We start from the raw sequence: 25944 nt of genomic DNA on the forward strand, positions 1-25944 counted from the left end.
GAGTACCAGATTTCCCCAAAATGGGGAAATTTCCCCCAATCTGGCAACACTGCTCTAATCTACTTATAGCGGGAGTTGATCGCTTTTTTAGCTCGAATTTGTTTAGACTTAGCTGAAATTTAGGCACTTCTTTCTTCATTAAATCTATCAATACAAAGTGAAGGAACTTGTCCCACAGTTTTCTTTTTGACACCATTGGAAAAAGCAACATTTTTTACTCCAGATCTATTTCGTCGAAAAACTAAGCTTATATCTCCAAAAGAAAAAAAGTTATAAGCTGAAAAATTATATTAAACTATAATTTACATATCATATCAATTGTGTAATGGAAATTATTGTGTATTGAAAGGGTTCAAAGAAGGGTAACTAGAGTAGTAAGGGGACTTTCAAATTAAATTATGATACCAGACTTAATAGGCTTAATATGTATAGCCTGGAGCAAAGGAGGATCAGAGGGGACATGATTCAGTTATTTAAATTTATCAAAATGAAAGATGATAATGAGTTTAATTTTTGCATGGAAAGAAGAACGAGGTGTCATTGTTTTAAGCTATTCAAATCTCAGGCCAACCTGGATATTAGGAGAAATTACTGCTTTAGTAGGGTCGTGGGCACTTGGAACAGCTTACCCAAGGAGTGGTAATGTTGAGCAAGTGGGTGATAGCCTTAAGAGTACCATTGGTCTTCATTAAGGACTAATAAACTGACGAGGACCTGTCTGGCTGGGCCCAGAGCCTGTTTCGAGTTGTCATATTTATATAAATATAAATTACCATGATTATTTGTAATTTGTTTGTTTTTTTTTTTAATTTCCATTGTATTTTTATTTCATTTAGGTTGCTACTCCTATCTGGGAGGATTTTCTTGGAAAAACTTCCAAACTCCATGCCCATTTGAAGTAATGTGTTTCCCCACTGTCTTTTTTTTAAGTTTCCAGTTTGTAATTAATGTTTTTAGTACAATTTAATTAATTTTCTTCTACTATCTTGTCATGATTCTTTACCCCATGTGTCTAAATATGTAACATTTAATTTATGTTAAACTAATAGTATATGAATGATGTGTTCATTGCTTGATAAAATAGGAAAACAACAGAGTTATTTTTCACTTGTTAGCCCATATATTTGATCATTCGACTGACTAATTGTTGGGAAAAAATAATAAAAAGTGACTAAAACAAGATAGTTATGATTATTCAAACTTTTTTTTTAAGGGAGAAAGTAGCATAAGATGTGGTTGACTGAAATTAGACTCATAAATGCATAGTTCATTCTCTTTTTGGGCAGAAAAAGAATGATTTAAAAAACTACATTCAGTTCAGCTAAACATTATGAAAAAAACTTGCATTGATGATAATATACCTTATTTTCGGGAGTAAGTGCCGCACCCGGTGTAAGGGTTGCAATGAAATATATTCTCAAGGGAAAAAATTGAATGTATGCGCCACACCCAGTATAAACGTCGCACCCGCCATAAGCACCAAACCCAACATTAAACAGCTTAAAAGTAAAATTAGTAATAAAGAAAGCTGGAATTATATATAAATACAAATGAAAGAAATATTTTTAATTAATGAAACTATATATACTTTACTGTAAATATATTTTTCTTTCGTTGGGAGGAGACGTTCGTTGGTTATCCAGAGTGAGAGACGAGGCTCCTTCTCCTCAATGCCTCGCCAATGTCAAACTCTCTGGCCCAAGTAGCACAAAAACATTGGTCAACGTAGAAACGACATTGTTTGAGGTTCGAATGTCGAACACTAATGAAGAACGTTCTATATTTTTTCACCTACATGATTTAGAAAGTCATTTTTAATGCTTATTTCGACGTTTGACATCAATTAATCATTATTAAGAGCATTTATATAGTATCATTGTTATTTCTAAAAATCAGAAGCAAAATAGACAATTGCAAACATCAAAAAACATTGTTTTATGTTAGAAAAAAAAAATATTGAAACACTCAAGTTTTTTGACGTGACTGACCTACTTTTTCTACGTTAATCGTTATGTTATGCAAACTAACAGCTGCAGGACGATGTGGTGCCATCTGTTGGCAGCATTTTCAATGTTTTTTAAAAACTTGTTTTTTTTGTTGTTGTTTTTTTAACTTAAAAAAAAAGACTATCAAGATCTATTCACAAAAATTCTACGAACAAAATTAACACTTACAAAAATAATGTACAATTGCACCATCAATATAACAATTATAAAAACAGCACTTTCATTAAAATATTTTTAGTCTTACTGCTGAATTTAAAACTGGCAAACTTTTACTTATCAGGGTAAGCCATAATGGTGAAAAATGAAAAAAATTAAAGGAGTAGCCGTTGAAAGAGCATAGTGATTTTGTTTTTTTTTAATGCATAAATCAGTTGCCCTCATCACCCTGTTCTCGAGATATAAGGTTTTATAGTCAGCTGATATTTGAAGAAAGGTGGCCAAATTTAAAAAGAAATGGAAGATTTTGGAAACAATGATCAGATTGTCGATTACAGTTCTAGAATATTCCATTTGTTCATTTCCAGTTTAGTGCACCGTAATGCTCTGGCGTGATTCGCTGTGCTTGGTGGAAATCTGGGTTATGGCAAACTTGGCCACCTACGTTTTTAACACTTTTCTCTAGATATGACAAATATAGTAAAAATATAGTACTAAATTTAAATTCAGTAAATGTACTTGTTGCCAACAATCTTCTATACTTCAATGTTGTTGTTTTTTTGGTGAGTACCCTATTTATCAGTAATGTTGTTTTTTTCTTTAGTGGTATTTCTTTCATTTTTGTATCAACTTATCTATTATTATCTTGTTTGTTTTTTTTATAATTTAATAACTAAAACTTTTGAGTTAAAACACTTTTGTTCTTTACTTGAATTCCCTTAAAAAACCTAATTAGAAAATTTTAAGACTTTACGGTTTTGATAATAGGGAGACGAGCATAAATAATTTATGTTTAACATGGTCTCCCTTGTTTCAACAGTTTAGTCTTAACTTACTTTGACAAGGTGGAACTAGGGTTAGAAGTTTGACACTAATTTAGCTCACATGTAAGGACCATTTTAGCCAGCAAAATGTTAAAGTTTTGCATATATGTTATCATAAAACGATCAGTTGACTTTGATCGTTATAAAACTTAAGATTTTATGTTAAATCAAAAATTGAAACCTATTTGTTGAAACTTGTAAAGTTAGAGAATTTTGCTTCAAATCTTGAAAAATTAAGCAAAATCAGTAATTAATATTGGTTTAAGTATAGTGCATTTTTTCCTCAAAAAAGAATTAGCAAATATGAATCAGAAATATTACAAAGAGTATAAACATGAATTTGGATGTGTGATTTAAATATATTAGTGTATGGTAAAATAATGTGCATTATTTTAGCTCTTTGCCAAACTTCAGTTTACCGGTTGTTAGTGTTAAATACCTTTGTTGTGTGTGTTTGTGAATCTGCATATATGTAGCCCTTGATTAAGAAAATAAATATCAAAAAAGTACACACATGAATAATAATTGAATTATTAATTTTGATTTTACTTTAGAGCTACTATACTTGCATTGGCTGCATTTTTAGATGCCTTTCAGAAGATAGCTGATATGGCTACTAATGCACGTGGTGAGTATCTAAAATTTAAAAAGTATGACAGTTATTGTGTAATTAGTGTTATTTGTGATGTTTATCATTTCATATTCATGCTTTTACTATTTTTATTATTATGAAAAGATATATTGCTAGATTTAAAGCTTTTTAAATGTCCTTAGGGTTTTTTTTTTCTTCATTTCTTTCTTTTATTTTTTTTTTAATGTATGTGCAGTATAACTTTGTTTTTGAGTACCTGATTCAACAATCTCTTCGATTGTTGAATCAAGAGATTGTTGAACCATCTCCTGATTTTTTTTTCTTTTATCTTTTCTTTGTATCCCTTTTCTTTCTTTTATCTTTTTTAATGTATGTGCAGTATAACTTTGTTTTTGAGTACCTGATTCGACAATCTCCTTGATTTAATGATTCATTTCCCTGGTCAAGATTTAACTGCATTGAATGTCTATGCTCCTCGATTTAAGAATATCCTCGATTGAACGATAACTTTTTCCAGCCCTGATTTTGTACTGTATATGTTGTATTGAAAGAGTAAAATTAAAAACCATCCACTTTCACTAGTGAGCGTTTTTTTATTTTAACTACGTTGGGGAAGAATGGTTTGACAGGCCATCTCCCTTCTTGTAGCCCAATACAAAGTAGCCTTTAATACAGTTGTCAAAAAATGGTAAAATGTTCTGATATTCCGCTTAATTTGAGGTGCTTTGTAGATATTTTAAAAGAATACGTTTAATTGCTAAAAAATGGTTAACATTCAAATCAGAAAATCGAAATCTTTTGTTACATTGTCGAACTTTCTTAACTACATAGAATGAACTAATGAAAGGATATCAAGCAGTAACTTAGATGGAATCCACCTCTTGCTCTGGTATTGCCTATTCCAAACTGATGAGCACATAACAACCACAAAACTGTCGTTTGTGGTTAGGAGAAACTGGGCTGTTGGTATGTTGCATGTAATAAAAGGATATTGAAAGGTCCGTGTCAATGACATTCGCCAAGCAGTACAAAAAATTCATTGACTTCTAGACATGGATTTTGGAGATAACTTAATTCAAAAAATGACTTAAAAAATAAAGCATTGTTTTGTCACAAAAGACAAATGGATATTTCAAAAAGACAAGCAGCCTATTTGTATATCCGATTGCTATCAAAAAGGGATGTGCTCAACCTGATGCCTGATGAATCAAAAATGTACAAAATTTTGATCTTCTATGACTAACTTGTGTTACATGAGTTACACGGATTAATATAAATTTTCTGATATAACTTATCAAATGGATTCAAAGACGGTCAAAATGCATTTTCTTTTATTTGCCTACAAGTTTATTAACATAAATATTAAGATGTCATTAAAAAACGCTAATCAAAATTCATTAAGGGGTAATTAAAATTCATGTTCAGAAAGACAATATTTTATTTTCATTGTGTATGGAAGCAAAAGGCTGGACAATATAAGGAGCATGTCTTTTTGTCGTCCAGAAGAACTTTCCATGCAGTCCGAGTTTTCATCAGTATGAGGTGGTGCAAGCCCCAGTTACCTTGGACTTTTGGGACTCAACTGAAGTAGTAAATAAGCAATACAGATAATTCTTAACAAATTGATAATGTGAAACCTCGCTAAGTTGACAGTCACCTCTTAACTCATCATGTTTTTGTGTTCCCTTTTTTTGTTGACCTATCAAGGTTTCACTGAATTTGCTAGTTAATATTTTTGCTGTAATTTGAACATAAAAACAGATAGTTCTAATGTAGCTATCATATTCTTTCAGGCACCTCTTTGGGGTGCAGTACCCCCTCCCCCCCATGAAGGAGGCTAACTGCTCCCTCCCCCCCCCCCCTCCTCTTGCAGAAAAATTTGGATTACATTTGTTTTACTATGTAAAGATTTTTAAAAAAAGAAAAAGGAAGTCATAGAAAATTTGGAACTTTAACCCGGAGGGGAGGGGGGGGGTTCTGCTTCTGTGTCCCATTTTGTCACCATTGATGGAAAGTCCCTTGCTGGCAGCAAACTGCTAATAGAACATTTTTTTCCCTGGAAAATATATGTGCAATTAATTAACGAACAAGATATGTTTTTCCTTTTTATTAACCTCTTTTGTTTGTTGTCCATTTATTGCTGTTGTGGTGATAGGGATGGGGTGGTTGGAACTATGTTATCTACTATCTATCTAGTTATTAACTCACACAATGTGAGGTTTGTATTGGAAAATTAGGACATGTACTCTGTGCGCACTCATGGCACATCTCGTTGGAATTCGAAAGTTTCCGGGATGAGGATCATTGAATGGAGGGGAAAGGATAGTGAGCTATTAGTAATCTTTGGCAGGCTGTAATGAGAATGGCTATGTTTGTTTTCTTTTATATGACAAATGACATGATGTCATCAACGTCTTCTTTTTGGAAGAAATGGCTGAAAATTCGGCTTTTTTACTGCCCCCTTTATGTTATCCCACAGTTTTCATTAAGACACGACTTTTAACCAATTAGGAAACTTTTGAAAATCCATGCGGATTTTCTCTGAGAGAAGAACAGATTTATTTTATAATCATTCTTGAACTTGAAGCCCTCTAACGTGTGAACTTGTTTAAGTCGGGAGCCGGACATTCGTTTAAGTCTCCCTACAGAAGTTTTTACTGTCTTTAGCGATCATCTTTGCAATCAGAGTCGAAAAGAAATTATTTTGAGGGAAGCTTTTATTTTTTAATATATTAATTTTCTTTAGTTTAAAAATTTATTTACAATAATCACTCCTGATAATATTGTACTGCATGCTTTAAAAATTGTGTAAAAGAATGAACTCCAATATTTAATTTACAAGGGTGTCCGGAAATCTCCAAGTCTTCTTACCTTGACAGCTTTATCAAAACTAATTTCAATGAAATTGTTTAAAAAATAATAAAGTTTCATACATAATGTTTTTTAAATAAAACTCTATCTACTTAATAATAAATAGTCCTTACATACGCATCTGTTTAGGATGCAATCGAAATCCTAAATTAAAACTTTACTAATTTGGGGTCCCATTACAAAACCCACAATTTTTTTTAGATTTTAAGTAAAAGAAATAACTCTTTAAAAGTTTCTCATGCTTGCTTTTTTGACAATTAATAACTTTTGTTCAAATTTAGTGATTACCTATTCTTTCAGTTCAAAAAATTAAAAATATTTCAATTTTTAAAAACCCTAAGTTTTTTTTTAAACTTTAGTTTTATTTATTTAATTAGTTATTTGTTTTGCACATATTACAGAGCCGTCTTTTGCATATATGCATATTTAATTGCTAATTTTGGCCCCTTTTGACATTTAATGCACATAAATGCATAAAAACGGCAAAAATTCATTTTTTTTTTTCTGTATTTTTCACAAAAGTTTCCTTCACTTTCTTCACCTAAGTTAAGAAAAAACAAGAGCATTTTTTTTTTCATTTTTAGCTCATATTTTTTAGCTTTTAATGAATATTTTAAGTATTTTTAGTGCATATATATGCATGCATTTTTTCATGAATTTTTAGTGCGCATACTCAGGGCTCTAATCGTTTTCCTTTTCTTTTTTTCCCCGAGAAACTTAGTGAGAGTTATTTTTCTTCAAAATTTGTAATTTTTATTTTGTTACACATTATTGTCAGTTTTAGGAGTTCTAAGACAATTTAATGAAACAAAACTCGACTTCAGAAGAAGCAATTCAGTGAACATTTGTTTCTATAAATGTGCTTAATTTTGAATCATTTTTACTACATGATATTCATGCTTTGTTGCGTGTTTTATAAATTTCTTAATCATTTGCAGTGTAACAGAGGACCGTCAATGTCAAACTTGATAGTATTTTTCACAAGTAGAGTGATTTTGTGTACATTTTAATAATTAAAAAACATGCTTTCATTGCTCTTTTTTTTTTTTTTTTTTTTTTTTTTGTATTTTACAATAAAAATTTGCTTTTATAACATTGCAGTACTGTCAGTCTTTTGATCTGATACATTTTTATGAGAACGATATAATCAACCAGGAGTTTTTTAAATTCATATATCGTCCCACCTGTGGACGTATATAGGGATTTATTTGTGGAGGGGCGAGCAAGCCAAACTTGAAGGTAACTTCACAAATTGAAGTTATAAAATTATATTCAGAGTTGGTAATTTTGAATTTATTTCTTGGGGGGGATGGGGGTTGCGTGTCCCACTCCTTAAATTTGCCCTTGACCCCTATGAACTCTTAAAAGTGCCCCGCCCCTTCAATACACCCTTGTCCCCTCCCCCAATTTTAAAGTGCTCCCCCCCCCCCAGAACAAAAGGTCTGAAAGAAACACTGAGCTATCGGAGTAGGGAGGAAAAAGTTTTTTACACGTCACAGTATTTATACTAAGACGAATGTAGCAAAATTTTTTTATGAAATAACTTGTTCCAGCCCAGTTGGAAAATAGCTTAAAATTCAGCAATGAAATATTTTAAATGTTGATATCAAATGTAAAGTGTGTAATGATTTCTGCAGTTCAAATTATTTCACTTTTTTAGGTGCAACAAAAGATATTGGCTCTGCTTTGACTAGGTTATGCCTGAGACACAGAAGCGTTGAGACAAAGCTCAAAACTTTCTGCAGGTATACACGTAATATATATATATATTTTTTTTGCTACTTTCATTTTATACTTAGTATTTATAAATTAATTTATTTAACTTTATGACAGTATATGCAAAATTTGATGTTGCTCCCCCCCCCCCCCCAAATAAGTTAATAGGTCCTGTAAGAGAAACACTTCTTTTTATTCAGTTATCCAGTACATATTTCTGCCAGTGAACACACATCTTGAACTTTTCAATTATGAAGAGCCTCTTTTAATATGGACGATGTCTCACAATAAGAATACAATATTAAATTTGGGTCATTTTAAAAAAGTCTCAAAATCCCAAAGTAACTAATTGACTCTTAAATGGCACTCCAAAATTTCCCATAGGATGTCAGTGGCTGTGCTCATTTCATATAGATGTTTACAGAAGAAAAGAAGAAAATCCATTTTTGCTTGAACATAAAGTTGTCACATTATATTTTATTTTTATTTATTTTTTAAAGGAAAAAATATATTAATTTATTATTTATCTAAATTTTGGTCAATTGTCTTTATTTCTTTCATCAGTTGTAGTTGTGTGCAACAAGCTATATTTAATGAGGTTTTTTGTTCTTTGATTTTTTTTTTTTTTTTTTTTTCCAATTTTGCTATAACCCTATTATATTAAATTTTTTACTTTATTCTGAATTTCAACTATGTATTTAAATATCTACATTTTCCCTCACTTTCCTATTTGTTATGCTTTTACTGTAATTAAAATCTTTGATTAAGAGTTCAGTTGTATAAAATTATACCAGAATGTGTTTACAATGTGTAAACAGCTTATTCACATTCATTATGAAGTTAGAACTACTCCTATAAGCCATACTGTAATAGCAGAATATCGATTCTTAAATTTTTAGGCATGAGCCCTGAAAATCTGGGCAGTCTAGCACCAGATACTTGCTGAGACTAATACAAACAAAAAGTTGCAATTAGTGTTTAATAAGAGTAAAAGATACCTTTGTTTCTTTATCCTGTTATTTTTTATTATGTTTGAGGTAAGTTATTTTCTTTTGCATTCAAATGTTGAAATAAACTTTAAAATATGAAATTTCTCCAGGATTGTCGACATAAGGAAATGATTTCTACACCCTTAAAGTTTATTACTCTAAAATGTAATTTTCAATTAGAATTGATAGTGTTATCACTCCAATCAAATTTGGTTAAATAAAAGTGTTTTTAATGCTCAGCTGAAATGCTCTTCCATATATGCAGTGAACCCTGTTACAATGCAGGAATTGATGTTGTTTTACACCCATGTTCCAACATGCAATGATAAACTGAAACATGTTTTTTTCCAGACTGTAATTTTAAAGACAATAAATACACTTCAGTGTTTATTACTTATTCTTTTCTTGGGAGCAGTATCTTTTGTACTTTTCAATGCATAATTTGTTTTTTAAAACAACTTTTTAAATGGTTGAAGTTCCTACAAAAAATGTTTACTTATTCTTTTCTTGGGAGCAGTATCTTTTGTACTTTTCAATGCATAATTTGTTTTTTAAAACAACTTTTTAAATGGTTGAAGTTCCTACAAAAAATGTTTATTTGGTTTGAGAGGAATAAGATCAGTTTTTTTTTTTTTTTTTTTTTTTTTTTTTTTACATTTGCCTGATATTTCTAGAATACTTTAGAATCATCCACAAATGATATCATACTTTGAATAGGGAGGGGGTTTCATGAAATTGTGACGAGGAGGAAGGAGAGGATAGCAAGAAGTGTGACATCACACATTTTGATTGAAATAAAAACCTATTGAAATTTGTTTGCAACCTCTATCCAAGCATGACATCATTTGTGGACAGTTCATGTAGGGGGAAACAAATTTTTTTAAACATCAAATATGTTTGTTCTACCCAATTCAAGAAGTGCAAAGATGTCTGAGTGTTTGTGAACACTCAAATCATTTGTTTTAGTGCACTGATGGACCATTTAGTGATCCCTCTGCAGGATAAATTGGAAGATTGGAAGAAAGTAGCATATCAAATGGATAAAGACCACGCCAAAGGTTTTAAATTGAATCAAATTTTCCTGCTTTGTGAAAATGTTTTGATATGTGACATTAGAGTTGAGCATGGAAAATTTTAAGGTGGTGCATGAAATTGCATTATTGTTTGCTTTATTAGCTAGAGTTTCATTTCATTGGCTAAATTTGTTCAAAAGTGATGTATATTTCCAAATTAAATGTATCTTTGAGTTGAAGTTATAAGGACGAGAAAGGGTTTATTTTGCTTAGGAAGTATTTGTTATATTTTTTGCATGCTGTGCGGTGGCATTTATTGTTTGACATGTTTTATTTTTTTCTTATTTAAATGTTTAGTTTTAATATTTCTTTCAATTTTTAATGCTATGTTTTGTAATTTCTCACTGTTTCTTGCTGTATGTGTATCTCTGTGTGTCCTTTAGATACGTGTTTCCCTCCGCTACCCCAATTTAGACGTTTATTTTTCTTTATTTAGTTGTTTAATTTGTAAAAATCGTTTTTATAGTGTTGACTGTTTTGAACTGTTATTATAATACTCTTATTTCTCAAACACTATGTCATCAACATTACTTTTAACTTCATCGATGTGATTTATCTTCTTACTATTTTTAAAGCTTTCTTATATATACAGTGAAACCCCTCTAATGGGGGCACTAATGGGGCAAATTGTTTTATCTGCAGGACAGGAGTTTAATAATGTTATTTGGCTTGGAATCAAGGAGTTAAAAATTGTCTGCATAATAGGGGTGTCCGCTTTTTTTGGGAGAGTGTCCGTTAGGAGGAGTTTTACTGTATAATATTTCATAAAATAGATTAAGTGCTATTTCAAAGAAAGAAGTAATCAATGTTGTATGATATCTTAACTTTTGTGTATTTAATCAGTCTTTCAGATTATAAGTGCTCCTTCAATGTTTCTTTCTTTCTCTCTGAATGATTGTTTACATTTATCTGGACATTTACTTAGATCTTTCAAAAATTTAATGAATTTTAAATTTTTCCCAAGTTATTCATTTGTTTATCACGCAATTAATATTTGTTTTTCATCGGAACTTCTTAAAGTGGAACTTAATTATCTTAAAGCTGTGGCAATTGATAGAGACTGTCTGCCAACTTTGATTGATTCCATTTATAAAAACTTTCAAATAAATCCCAAACTAATGTTCTTAACCGAACCTTCATTAAAAAGAATTTGGTTGTTTTGCCATTCTTTCCATCTGTAAGCTATCAGGTTGCTAAGATTCTAAAATGTTTCCAATTCCAGGTGGTGTTCTCCTATTAATAAACTTTCATTCTCTTATCTTAAAGATCCTATTCACCCTCTTAACTGCTGTGGAATTTATAAAATTAATTGTAGTTGTAAACTTGCCTATATTGGACAGACTCGGCGTGCTTTAAAATTCCGCTTGAAAGCAGGGCCCGATCAAGTCAAAGTGGTGCCCAGGTCCTGGTAAAATTTGGTGCCCCTTTCACAAGGAATTTTGCATATTCTCAACGTAAAAGTTACAAAAAATAGGGGAAGAAGAAAGAAATTCACCCTATTTTGGTGCCCCTAAAATTGTGGTGCCCAGGTCCACGGACCCACAGGACCGTGCGTTAATCAGGCCCTGCTTGAAAGAGCATCAAAATTATGTGAAAAAACAACAAATATGTCTAGTTATTGCTCAACATTGTTGGGATTCGAATCACTCTTTTGATTTTAACTCTTATCAGATTGTTCAAAAATGCCCCAATTTATCAGATCTTGACTTTAGGGAATCTTTCCATATTTTGAGGAACAGTTCTAACTTAATTAATGATCTTAAAGCAGTTCCATATTTTTCCAACGTTTGACTCCCATCCCCAACACTATCCTTTCTCCATACATTTTTTTCTATTTTTCATACTTTTTTATTTTTCCATTCATTTTTATCTATCTGGATTTGTTTATTTTTACCTTTGTCAGGGTTGACATTCCCCTCTTTTTCTTCTATTTATCTTTATTTTTTCCTTTTTCGGAATATTTTTGTTTCTGTTTATTTTATTTCCTGGTGGGTTTTTTTCTTCCATTCAGCTTTTCCTTTCTTGCGGTTCATGGTTATTGACATTTCTTTTTGTGTAAGCTTTGGCTTAATCTTTGTCCAATTGAATTGAAGGGATCAGTGGATAAAGGTGTTAACTGACATTTTTTAAAAAAACGAGTTTTGTTGATGGATGAAAGTTTTAAATGATTATATTTCATATAAGCTGGCATTGAAAGTCCTATTCTGTGTATTTCCAGAGATTCTAGATGATAAAGGTGTTATCTAACATAAAACCGTAAATTTTCTAGTGGTTAAAAGTGTTTACGTATGTTAACACCTTCATCCACTAAAGGGCACCGTTTTCCATAGAGTTAGCACCGATTTTGATTCGAACGTTGGCAGCTTCATACAAATATTATGTCACTTTCGACTGTCAAATTATAAATATTTTCAAAACAGCTATGTGCTCTTTGTATGGTATTGGGAGTAAAAAGCTTGATATCATAAAAAACAGTGTTTCAAATGGGTTGTCAGCACCAGATAAAAGGGGCCATCACAGTTCAAGACCACACAAAGTGGAAAATGATGTGAAAGCATATGTAATGGAGCATATAAACAGTTTCCCAGCAGAAAGTTCACATTATTGCAACAATCCTCACAGAAAATACCTATCCCCTCTTCTTAGTATCTCAAAAATGTATGCTTTATATATTGAATGATGTAACGAAACTCACCAACGAGAAACCTTTTTTGACAAAGAGTGGACATACAGAAGTATTTTTAATAGCGAATTTAACTTGTCCTTTTCACAACCAAGAAGCGATACATGTAGCACATGTGATTCCGGCAATAATGATGAAGAACATGAAGAGAATTTCAAAGCTGCTTTCGAGTCAATCAAATTTGATAGGGAATATGCAAAAAGTAATAATGGTACTGCTTTCATTACCGTTGACTTACAACAGACTATGCCGTTGCCAAAATTAACAACATCAAAAGCCTTTTACTTGCGTCAGATGTGGTTCTACAATCTAGGAATACATATAATTTATAAAAATGTAGCCAAAGTCACATTTTGTACATGTACTGAAGATGTTGCCCACCGAGGATGCTCAGAAGTCTGTAATTCAATTTTAACGGCAATAGAAACAGATGATGAGCTGAACACAAAAGGCGGTTTAATAGTATGGAGTGACTCTTGTGCTGGCCAGAACAAAACTTTGCAATCATCTGCCTCTATCAATTCCTTATGTTGAAAGGTTATTTCAAATCAATTGACCACAAATTTCCAAAAGTGGAACATACATATCTAGATTCAGATTGGGATTTTGAAAGAATTGAGAAGGTTCTTAGAAAACACGAAACGATATATGTACCAGATCAGTATCGGGATATCATCCGGAGTGTATCTCAAAAAAATAAAGTAATTGATATGACAAACCATTTCCGCCATACTGAAATGCTTGCAACAATGTTAAATTTGAGAAACAAGAAGAAAAATTGTCTACAAGAGAAAGTTAGGTTTAGGGATGGGATCAGATGGATTTGGGTTGAAGAATATGTATCTTATCTATATAAGGAAAGTTATGAGCAATCTTTGCCATTTAAAAGAGTAGATTTACTATGAAACAAAAAAATAGCAAGACCACTAAATACTAATTTTCGTCTTCCTAGAAAAATGGGTAAAACAGGAACTATAACAAAGGAAAAAGCTCAAAATCTTAAAGGGCAACAAAAGTTTGTTCCAGAGGAACATCAATGGTTTTACAGCACTGTTATAAATGTAAATTATATGTAAATGACAGTAAAGCTTATTAAAAAGTTTGTTTATTTTATTTGGTTATTAAATCCAGAATATTGCGATGTTTTCTCAAATTTATAATTCAAAAAATGTGATTCAGATAGATGTTAGTGTATTTTATTACCATCATCCATTTACATGGTATGAAAAGTTTGATCCGAAATTTAGTGGATGAAGGTGTTAACTACATAAAAGTGATAAAAATACTCATTAATTGATGATTTTCACAGCTGATCATTTTATAATAGATATTTCAAACAAAAAACTAACATTTGCTACCAAAAGAGAAACATTTTATCCATTGCATAAAAAATACTAGGCTTTGAACTTTGATTGCGTTTTTCTCAAAACAAATGATTTGTCAGTTAACACCTTTATCCACTGAGCCCTTCAATTCTTTCTTTCGGGTTTACTGTACCTCAGAGAGAGCTCTTGGCATTTGCTTTCATTCCTATTGGTTCCTTATCGGTTTATAATTTTCTCATTGGTGTTTGGTTAATCGGCTATTTTTATCTTTTAAGCTGCATGCTTATTATCTGCTCTTGGCTTTTGTCGGATGTCTTTTCATCCATAAGCTCATTACATTTTGCATTGAAAAAGGCATTCCCTTTAATGCCGAAACACATGTCTGCAGTAATCTGCAATTGTGCTTTTTTGACGTTGTTATTTCTTACTTTACAACTCACTCTTGTTTTATAATCCTACTCATGTTTAAACTTGAGGTTATGAACATTACTTGTATTTGATATGTCTACCTATTTTTCTATGTCTTAAATGTGCCATTGGTTGATATATTATTTATCACCACTTTGTAACTCCTAATACTTCCCTTTTCAACATCTACTGGAAATGGCTAGTCTACTCATTGCCAATTTCACTTTATTGTTTAATATAATTGTACTCAAAACTGGAGTTATTAAAAAAAAATGACATTGTTCTAAACTTTTTTGTTGCAGAAATGTGCAAAATAAAAAATGAAACAAAATGCTAAAACTCAAAAAATTACTTAAGATTTATCAATGGCATTTTAAATGTTATGTCCCCATGAAAGAGTAATTGAGTGCCCAGTGTTTTATGTGTGGCTGGAGGTCATGTTGGCAACTAAATTCATCTGCACTTTCTGTAAAGTAATAGCAATGATAGATGCCATGCCACGACTACTAAGGTTGTAGTGGGCTTAAGGCATAACTAGAGGGTCCCAAAATCGAAACAAACATCTTCAGGGTTGCATCCAACCTGTCAAACCACATATAGTAGTTGGTACATGGGGACATTGTAGTGTAATGTAATGCCACTACTCCTTTACTACAAAGCAGAGGGTTAATTACCCTCTGTTACTTTTTTTTTAATGTGAAGGATCAAGTTTTTGCAACTCCATAAACTAAAAACATGAAGGACATAAAAAAGGATAATAAAGTAGTGGCATTTGTAACTTCCATCGTCTTACGGACAGCTTTCACAAATTGCCCTATTGTTTTTGCATTATGCATGCTGCTAAAAGTAGACACAAACAGCATTTATAATTCTATTGATAAAACTTTTAGTAATTAATAAATTTTCTACTCAGTTCCATTACTGTAATACGTTTCCATCAAAAAAAAAAAAAAAAAAACAATTTATAATCGGATCATACCTTTTAGTACACCCCATATAGTTTTCTTGGTTAATACAAATTTCAACTGATATGAAAATTTTCAATCTTTGAAAATGATGATGTATGATGTCTTTAATGAGTAAAAAATATTGTTGCTCTTCACAAACAGCAGTATTTCTTAGTTTAATCTGTACTGTTCTAAATTTCAGAATACAAACGGGTTAGACAGGACATTAAAAAGAAGTCTTCTGATACACTGCGTTTGCAAAAGAAAGTTCGGAAAGGTATGTTTGAAGTTCATGGTTTTAATTTTTTTAAATTAATTTGTTTCCTGAAAAAAAGACTGGGGATCATTTTTTCTCTTAAAAAGTTCTTAGTGACTGTTCTTAAGAGTTATTTTAACATTACATTCTTAGCCAAAAAAATCTTGATTATGTGAATGGTTTTGACCACTGCAGAAGTTTTCATTGTGTTTGTGAGCGTGCATATATTTTTTTCTGACAGCATTGAATTTCTTTTTTTTTCTTTTTTTGAATATTTAGTCCAGACTCTCTTTCTGTATGTATGTTTATTGAAAAAATAAAGTTTAATTACATAGTTTAAACTTAATGTAGTCTGTCATATCTATTGTATTCAGACAAATGTATCTTTTGTATTGCTAATAGATTTTTATTCGTATGTGATAAATTCATGTTTTCTATTTCAAATGTGTGTTTTAAATTTTAAACTGTTCTTAAACTAAAATATAGCCATTGATTTTGTTATATTATGTTCAAAGCTCCTAAAGGAGATGCTAAAAAGACCTTGGATAGTGCCATTCGGGATGTCAACACTAAATATCATCTTTTGGAAGAAACAGAAAAACAAGCTTTACGAAGAGCTCTTATTGAAGAACGATCCAGATATTGTTTGTTTGTCCATTGCCTTCAACCTGTTATTGTAAGAAAATTTGACTGTATTGGTTAAAATTTCTTTTTCCAATTTAGTCTGTTATGTCTCAATAATTTTTTCATGCCTTGTAAAATTTAGGATTCAGAATTATCCACTATGTATGAAGTTAGTCATATTCAAGAAGTTCTGGATGCATTATCTAAACTAGTAGAAGATCCTAACAGTTTACCTCCTGCCAGTGAGCAAGTTATACAGGATGTAAAGAGTTCGGATACAAGCTGGTCATTTCGAGTATGTCTTTTCTGTTACCTTCATTATCTTCATCAATATTTCAGTATCTTCATCAACTAGGTATTTTATTGCATTGCTACACAAATTCACTAAAAATGTTGACGTTGCATTGTAATTTTAACTTTTCCTTGTAAATTACACTGTTCGGCAAAAAACAACCTTCAAAATGCTTCTGACATTTCGTCGTCTGATTTTAATGTAAAATAAGACTGAATCCGAATGTTACCTCCGTTTTCCCCGTATACGTACCAATTTTTTTAAAGCCCCCCCCCCCAAGTTTTTTTCAAATTTCCTTAGTTTCAGAGCAATCATATTTTTTTGGAGGTGTAAGGAGCTTTATATTAACTGCTAACATAGTTTTGGAGGGCAAGAGAGGTTCCAAGTTCAAGATCATGCACACAGATAGCAAAAGGGGGGACTTGGGGTGGTATACCCCCACAAAACATTAGAAAAATCATGAAAAACAATCTTTTTATTCTGCTTTTTTAAAAAAGATGTTTTTAAAAAAAAATTTGCTGCAGAATGAGAGTACAGTGAAACCTGTGTAAGTTGACCACTTGCGGTGCAGTGCTTTGGTGGTCAACTTAGACAGGTGGTCAACTTATAAAGGGCGGTAATTTTTTAATTTTTTTTTGTCATTTCTTGCACCAAGTATTCATTTTTTTAGGAATTCACCCTTACTCTTTCTGTTCAACTCACTTTCATTGTTTAAGATTATTGAAAGTGAAACAATAATTAAAAATACTATTCAAATAATTTTGTTAATTTTTCCTTGTTTTTAACTATATTAGACACTTTAGTTTTAGAAATTCCATATATGCCAGCTAATATTCTCTGGCTTTTTCCATTTTCAGTTAATTTTAATATTTCATACTTTTTATTAATCTCAAGTTCAACTAACTTTCTTTTTGAAAGTTTTTATGTAAAACTTATAGCACAAAGAACAACAAGCTCGACTCTACCAGTTTATAAAGGCAAAATCAAAATGTCCTCTCTCTTAATCCCTCGCACCAGAAAAATTTAACTTTACTCATTAGCAAGCTCAGATCTGCGTACCCTCAGTGCAAGAGGCCCGCGTCCTTAAAGGGGCTAACGGCTCTAGAAATTGAAGAAAAAATAGGAAAAAAAAACTAGCACTAAGACTTATTCACTTTACTAAAAGGCTTTACTTTACTATCTCAAATAGAACAACAAATGAAAAACAAGTTTGGAGAATAAAGAGCAGCATAAAGCTTTATTCTGCTGGGTTTAGTTAGTAAAATGCTGTTCTGTCATCAAAGCCTTAACAACATTCTTGGAAAGCTATGAAAATAATAATAATAACAAATAAATAAATAATAAAATAAAATAATTTGCTGAAGAAAGTTAAAAAAAAATAAATAAATAAACCAAGTGGTCAACTTACAAAGGGTTTCTTACAATACTCCAAACTAAATTTGGTGAACATTAGTGGTCAAGATAGGCAGGTGGTCAAGATAGAGAGGTGGTCAAGTTACAGAGGTTTTCCTTCATTATATGAGATGGGACTAATTCCGTTCCTGACAAAAACGGTCAACATAGACAGGTGGTCAACTTACAAGGGTGGTCAACTTTACAGGTTTTACTGTATAAGACTTTCTTCTATGACTCCCAAAAAAATATTCGCGATGTAAAAAAAAATTTAAAAAAAAACTGTCTTGTGAATGTTGCACGTTGCATACGAGCAGTGGCGTAGCTAGGGAGGGACGGAGGGGGCGGTCCGCCTCGGGTGGCACTTTTTGGGGGGCGGCACACACTTTTGATGCAAAAAAATGTAAAGCGTTTTCCCAATAGGGAAATCATATTTTTGATCTATTACTGGAGGCAAAAAAGAAGAAAAAGTCTTTGAATTGTAAGATTTTAGTACGACTATGATAATAAAATTATTCGAATACAAAACATGTGTTTTTTTTTTGTATACATCTCACCACTGTTGTTTGTTTGTCCTCTTCTTTCGTCTGAAGCTACAGACTGAAGGAGGTAATAGTGTAAAGTCAAGGACCATGTTTTTGTTTTTTTCTTTTTATTGTTAAGGTTAACTATCACAGGGGAAACAATACATTTCATAACTTTTCGTTATATAATGAAGCTACCTCTTGATTTTAAGTAAGTTCCTAGGAAACCACCGTATTTAAAAAAAGAAAAAAAAATCTTTTTCTAAAGGAAAGTGACAACAAGAGTAAAAGGAGAAAGGTCTGAAATGGTGGGCGATTTCTTGTTCATTTTCAGGATAGCATTATCTGTTTCAACAATTGCTTTGACTACAAAATTTTCACTAAGACAGAATGAATTCTATGTTCATTTTATAAAAAAAATTATTCACAACTCGAATAATAATTGCTTGTATTACTGTATTATAGCAACTAATTCCTTTATACAATGAGTTTCACATTTAGTCATTTATTTTAAGGAAAGGTTTTTAGTTAGTTAAATGATCTCTGGGCAAAGACTTAGAATATTTCGACCTCTATTAGTGAAAAAGAAAATCATTCAAATTTGGTAATATAGCAGTACCGGATCTAGGGAAAAGGAGGGGGTGAGTCTTGCTCATACCCTGGATGGCAACTTCTGAGTTGTTAACATTAGGTGAGTCGCTGAAGCACGGATCCAAAAGGGAGTAATAACTCCCTCTGAGAAACCAAAATGACCCTAAATTTGTGTTTCTAAAATGTTAAATTAGGAAAATTTCCCCAGCCTTTACGCTTCTTCCAATTGTCGCAAAGCTTAAAATGCAATTTCAGTACTTCAATTTTGAAAAAATTCCGAAGGAGAGCCACTTTCTATCCCTTCCTCTCTTAATTTGTCCAAACATAGCCTAAAACAGCTTTTTGAGGGGCTCCATTTACACTCCCCCCCTTTTCGTTGTCTAAAGTGTTATTAGCTTTAATATGTGTTTTGAGGCCGGAAAACTTCGATCAACTGAGGATAGCTTAAAATTGCGTTGTTAAACCCTCAATAAATGTCACATTTTCGGAAAGAGCAACAGAAACTTCCGATCCCTTAACGTCACCAAACAGCCCAACAGTGCAGTTTTAGTCCTAGAGTCTCGAAAGATTTCCATCAGATAACGCCCACCCGATCCCTTCACATCTCGACTTTTAGCCTAATATTGATTATTGAGTTTTTAGAACTTCAATACCAACAAATTCATGAGGATGGTCAAGCCTTGACCCTTCCTGTATAATGATTAAAGATAGTCTAAAGTGTGTATTTAGGACATCAACTTCGAACTTTAAAATCTCATCTCATCCGATGTCACCAAAAATAGCTTAAAGATGGGTTTTTGAAACTTAAACTTCAAAAAATTTCTAAGGGTAGGGACCCCAGATGTGCACGAAATCACCTAACGTCATAACAGTTGACTCCAAATTTCGTTTTTAGAAATTTCTTAGGGCAGACCGCAAACCCTTTTTTTCTCAGCAGTGAAGAGCTTAAAATGAGCAACAGTTTCGAAAAAGATTTTGGGTGGGAAACTCCCTCTGAACCCTGTTATAACGTTGTCCGTCAAACAATGGCTGAAGTCACGTTTTTAGGACGTCATCTGAAAAAGTTTCAAGGGGATATGGAAAAACACCTGACTTCCCAACATTTTTAGAAACATTTGGAAACTATTGCCGTCAAAGATAGCCTACAATGGGGTCGTTTCCAAAAATTTAAAAGTTATTTTTTTCTGAAAGAGCATGCTTAAAAAACATAGGATCTGACCATTTTTAAAATAATTTGACTAAGTTTAATATTTTTAAAAATTACTTTAATCGGTGCGCTTTCATTGTTCAAAGCTTCTGCCGATGACATCACAAATGATGAAATGCCATTCACTGTTGCCATTCAGAAGAGCACAATATTTAATTCGCATCTTTACTCACGTGTACTGGCAACAATATGGTTGATAGCAAGGGTAGAGGCAATTTTTAATTCGCTGCTTGATTATCATAACGTGGAAACGCAACAAAACATGCGCCAAAGGACATCATTTGTGACGTCATAAAGATGACGCCTTGTTTGAAAAATTGGACATTTAAAAAAATTATTTAAAAAACAACTGTTGGGAAAATAAAGGTATTTTCTGGGTCCATGTTATTTTTTTTTTGCTTATTCTATCAATTTCTGTGGATAAAAGTAATACTTTTGACTGAAGAAACACCCCCACTGTGCTTTTGAAACTTCGTCATCGAAAAACTTTTAGAGAGCTCCTGAACGTTCCCTATTCTCTTTAACGTCATCAAAGATAGACTAAAATTGATTTCAAGTTTGAAAATATTTCAGCAGGAAAATCCAGTCTCTGTTGGAGTTAGGGGAGAGCCTTACACCACTAGACAGCCTCCTACATTTATGTGTTTTTCTGTTTAGTTGAAAAACTTTCTGGACAGCAGCCCCGAACCTTCCCCAATGTCTTCACGTATCCAAAACTAGCCTAAAATTACTTTTCGAACACTTCAGTTTCGGAAATTTTCCTTGAAACGTCCTGACCCCCTCACGTCACCAAAGAATGCATAAAACTAATTTTAATTTAAAAAAAAAAAAAACCTGGCGGGAGCTCCAAACATCTTTTCTATCAGCGTTACTAAAAATTGCGTAAAATTCCGAATTTTGACTTAAGTTTTGGAATGTTTCGGTGTTGCTCTGAATTCCTTTTTTTTCCCCTTCTGCAAGAAAAATAAGAAGGGAAAAAAATAAGTTTATTTTCTTGTTTATTAAAATCATATTAAAATACTTTTGACTCTTTAATGTGTCAACTATTTCCCATCATAAAGGGTGGCAAATTGAGGAACCGCCCCGGGTGGCAAAAAGTGTAGCTACGCCACTGCATACGAGTTGAATCGCAGGTCTTCATTCAAAAAGGCATTCTTCTGGCTGATTCTTATGTAAAATGACCCCTTGTTTCCAAAGGTTCCTTGGTCTTGCTTGACCACCTTTCCCCCCATCATGCCCCCTTTTAGAACCTCTCTCTCCCCCTTCCTCTGATTCAGAGCCTTTTTTTTTTTTTTTTGTGGAGGGGGATAAGAGCTCTAAAATAACCGTAAACATTATCTGAATGATTAGAAATGTGCAAAGCTCAAAATCTTGTGCATGTGTAGCAAAACATAAAAATTGCCCCCCCCCCTTCCCCCCAAATAAAATTTTTAAAAAATCAGGGGTATTTTTTTTATAAAAATCGGTATGTGTAGGAGGAAAACGGAGATCATATTTGGATTCAGAGGGTCAATTTGCAGAAGAATCAGCCGGAATAGCCTCAAAAGCATTTGAGAGTATTTTTACTGCATAGTGTGTTTGGGGGGGGGCGCTCCCATGCTTTCTATTTTGCTACATATGCACAAGATTTTGAGCTTTGCACATCTCTAGTCATTCAGAATAATGTTTACGGTTATTGTAATGCTCTTTTCCCCCTCCAAATTAAAAAATAGGCTCTGAATCAGAGGAAGGGGGGGTTCTAAAAAGGGGGGCATAGTGGGGGGTTCGGTGTCGTATTCGGAAACAAGGGGTCATTTTACATAAGAATCAGCCAGAAGAATGTCTTTTTGAATGAAGACCTGTGATTCAACTCGTATGCAAATGTACGGCATTATATGATAGTTTTTTTTTTTTTTTTTTTTTTTACATTGCAAAAATTGTTTTGGACATAGGTGTCATAGAAGCGAGTCTTATACTCTCATTCTGCACCGAAAATTTTTTTACAAACATCTTTTTTAAAAAAGCAGAATAAAAAGTTCATTTTTCGTGATTTTTCTAATATTTTGGGGGTATACCCCCCAAGTCCCCCTTTTTGCGATCAGTGTCCATGATCTTGAACTTTGAACCTCTCTTGCCCACCAAAACTATGTTAGCAGTTAATAGAAAGCTCCTTTTACCTCCAAAAAATAATAATAATTGCTTTAAAACTAAGGAAAATTGAAAAAAAAAACTTGGGGGGGGGGCCTTTAAAGAAAAATTGGTATGTATAGGGGGAAAACAGAGGTCATATTCGGATTCAGGGGGTCATTTTACATAAGAATCAGCTGTCAAAATGTCAAAAGCATGTTGAAGGTTTCTTTTTTTTTTTTTTTGCATCACAGTGTTATTTGTATTTAAATTGCCAAAACCTACATCTTGAAAAATACAATTATGTTTTTAGATAAAAAATATGATTATCGATGGTAAGGGCTTTGGTCAAATAGTAGCTTGCAAAACTTGTAGGTACATCGCGTGTTTTAATTCGCAATTAGTTTAATACACAATAATTGACTTAAATTGGTTTGCTCATTGAAGAAAATTTATTGGTATTTAGTGGAATAATATAATTTGTCATCCATTTTAAAATTGTATTTAAAAGTAATTTCTGTAGAACTTTTTATATTAAATGTATGTTACTGTATTTCAGCATCATTGTTTTTGTATATTTTAGACTCCTCCTGGATCTCCAACTTCTGTTGGTTCAAGGAAATCTAGCACTTGTAGTATTAGCAGCCTAAATAGTTCCTCTAGTGACAGCACACATTCTCCTTCTTCCCATCAACGAAGTCGATCTTTGTCTCAGGTATTTAAAGAGGATTTTGATAAAATGATATTGTAATATCTATCTGTAGGATGGCTTTTCACTCAGGCAACCTGGGCTTGATCCATAGAACATCAACACTACTTGTCCTATGCCACGGGGCAATGTGTAGTAATAGTGAGGTCTGGCCTAGGCGGTAGTTTTTGTTGTTATCCAGTATAATATGCATTGAGTACATTTTTTGGTTCCCGTTTCTCCCCCTTGGAAAAAGTGTAAATGTTAGGTATGCCTGAGCCCATATCCTCCTGCTGCTGGAAAATTTCCTTAGTTCCAGGGTTGTATTTAAATGGTGGGTTTTTAGGGTTCAAACCCCCTCCTAAATTTTCCAAAACTGTCCCAAAAAATATTTTTCATTATGCTTTTTTGTTAAAAAATATGATTGCTATTTTTTTTAATTAATTTTTTTATTTATTTATTTTTCCCCAGTTACATTTGCAAAGTGAAATTTTTACTATTGAAAAATTGTAGCAAAACACAGGACTTTATCTACAGTATTTATTTTTACTGTCATTATTGCAAACATCATTTCATGCGAAACAGCGTAGCATTTTCCCTTAAACTTTGAATTTTTTCAACTTTTAAAAACATTAAAGTTCTTTAGCTTTGAAAGAGCGAAACTCTATAGTTAACATATTTTATAAGTGTTATAAAAAAAATTAAGAAGTGTTACTTCCAATGCAGGTGTATTTTTCCTATAAAAACATTTGATGTTTCAATGTCTGCTTTTAAACATGCTTTAGACAAAAAAAAAAGCATTGACAATTTTTGAATTGAAGGTAAATTAGTGTTACAAGCAAAATGCTAATTATCTAAAAGTTAGAAAATATTTTTCTGGGTGAAACTTGAAAAAGACACTCAAGAATCTGGCATCTTCCCTATTTTATTCCAACCAAAAACTAAAGAAATAAATACTGATGCATTGTAAAGCAAATTTTTTATTGAATGTCTATTAATTAAAGCCGTTTAGAGCATGAGTGACTACACGAAAAGTGATGAAGCGCCGAATACCAGATTTGAAATTTCCTCACAGCTAATATCGTGGAATGTAGAAGTTGTTAAACCAAAATCTGTAATAAGGCTGCAAGAACTTAAAAAGCAAATTTCTCTTGACATGAATTCAATGCAAAAGCAAAAATTAACAACTACTGTAATCACAAAACCAAAACTTTTACAAAAAGGACTGTTTACAGAAATGATTTCTTTTAATACACTAGTTTAAAAAAAAACGCACATTTAAGTTCATAATCATGTTTCTTACTCTTTTATTTCTTTGTTTTTAGGCATTATCGAATTCTGCGCTGATTTATTTACTGTTTTTCTGAGTCTTGTGAATGTTTTAAACTTTTAAATGGTTCTTTCGTAAAATATTTTTTAATATTTCAAAAGTTTTAAGCTTTTCTGAATTGTTTTCTTCATATTTTAAAATACATTACTATTTATTATAGTAATTTGGATTTTATAAACAATCTGCAAAGAGCATTTTTTCACGATCCAGAAGACTGGGAAATTCAAATATCCGGTATCGCACTAATCCCAAACATAACGGATAATTTTTTCTCTACTGTATAATGCTTTTTTATTTTAAATATAATATTCATCTCTATGTACGTTTAGCCACCAAGTGGAGCATTTAGACTGTCAAGTGTATCTTCTCAAGATTCAGGTTTTACTTCCCAGGATACATTGTTCACGAGGCTTCCGACGCCACCGCCATTAGAGCTCACTGATCAGGTATTTACACTTCAGTCCTTCAACCCTTCACAAAATTTTAACTAGTTGAAAGGAACCCTTCACAAAATTCTGATTAACAAAATAGACCCTTAAAAATTCCAAGTGACCAAATCAGACCTTTCACAAAATTATTTATTAATAAAGTAGTACTGAAATGGGAAATTTAATATGAATAGGTACATTACTGTTGGTTTACAATTTGAACTTTGAAAAAAATAATTGATTTTTTATGGAAAATTTTTAAATTCACAAAAATAGGACCCGGTGAAAAATTCTGGAAAAATCCCTACTTCTAATTTATTTTATTTAATCTTATATTCTGTGTTTTTAACTATGTAATTAAAAGCTTTATTTTGTTTTAATATCTAAGGGGGCTCTGCCCCCCGCTGGCTAACGCTCACCAACCCCCAAAGATTGCTACACAATCTTATTTGATTCGCAAAGATTTAAATCGTCTATTAGAAAGAAGCAGATTAAAAACGCATTATGAGCTCCCTTTGGAACAACAAGCACCCCTTCCTCGGGTTTCAAATTAACGTGTACCAACTTGCAGAGCCATACGAGCTAAGGAGCTAATGAGCATTGCAAAACTTCAGTTTTGTACGTTTGGAAAGTCGCTTTTATTCTTATGGTCTCTAGTAATATATTTTGCTCTTTGGCTTGGGGCTTAAATTGAGTTGAGCCTAAGATTTTTTCCGTTAAAATCGAAACCCTTAAAATTTGTGAGTAAGAAAGAAGAAACATGCAAATTAAAAAGACGTAACTATGGTAACGCCAAATAAAACATCAAGAATTTTAATGAAGATTAGATGATTCAAACTTGATTTTTAACGGCTTGTAACTTTTTTCCTTTTGAGATAGAAGCTCAGTTTTTTGACCACAGGCTGAGTTAGATCTA

General features: G+C 32.2%; 1 protein-coding gene across 1 annotated transcript in view; it reads left to right on the plus strand.

Moving 5' to 3' along the window:
* The window catches only part of LOC129216391 (protein MTSS 2-like), a 50122-nt gene that overhangs the window by 9851 nt on the left and 14327 nt on the right, over positions 1-25944 (plus strand). Inside the window, exons 2-10 of the mRNA XM_054850606.1 lie at positions 837-898; positions 3541-3614; positions 8110-8194; positions 10121-10212; positions 15793-15867; positions 16362-16522; positions 16613-16765; positions 23166-23297; positions 24930-25046. Of these exons, the coding sequence (XP_054706581.1) occupies positions 837-898; positions 3541-3614; positions 8110-8194; positions 10121-10212; positions 15793-15867; positions 16362-16522; positions 16613-16765; positions 23166-23297; positions 24930-25046 (951 nt within the window). The remainder of the gene's footprint in view (positions 1-836; positions 899-3540; positions 3615-8109; positions 8195-10120; positions 10213-15792; positions 15868-16361; positions 16523-16612; positions 16766-23165; positions 23298-24929; positions 25047-25944) is intronic.

The sequence above is a fragment of the Uloborus diversus genome, chromosome 2, assembly GCF_026930045.1.
Source record: "Uloborus diversus isolate 005 chromosome 2, Udiv.v.3.1, whole genome shotgun sequence".
NCBI lineage: Eukaryota > Metazoa > Arthropoda > Arachnida > Araneae > Uloboridae > Uloborus > Uloborus diversus.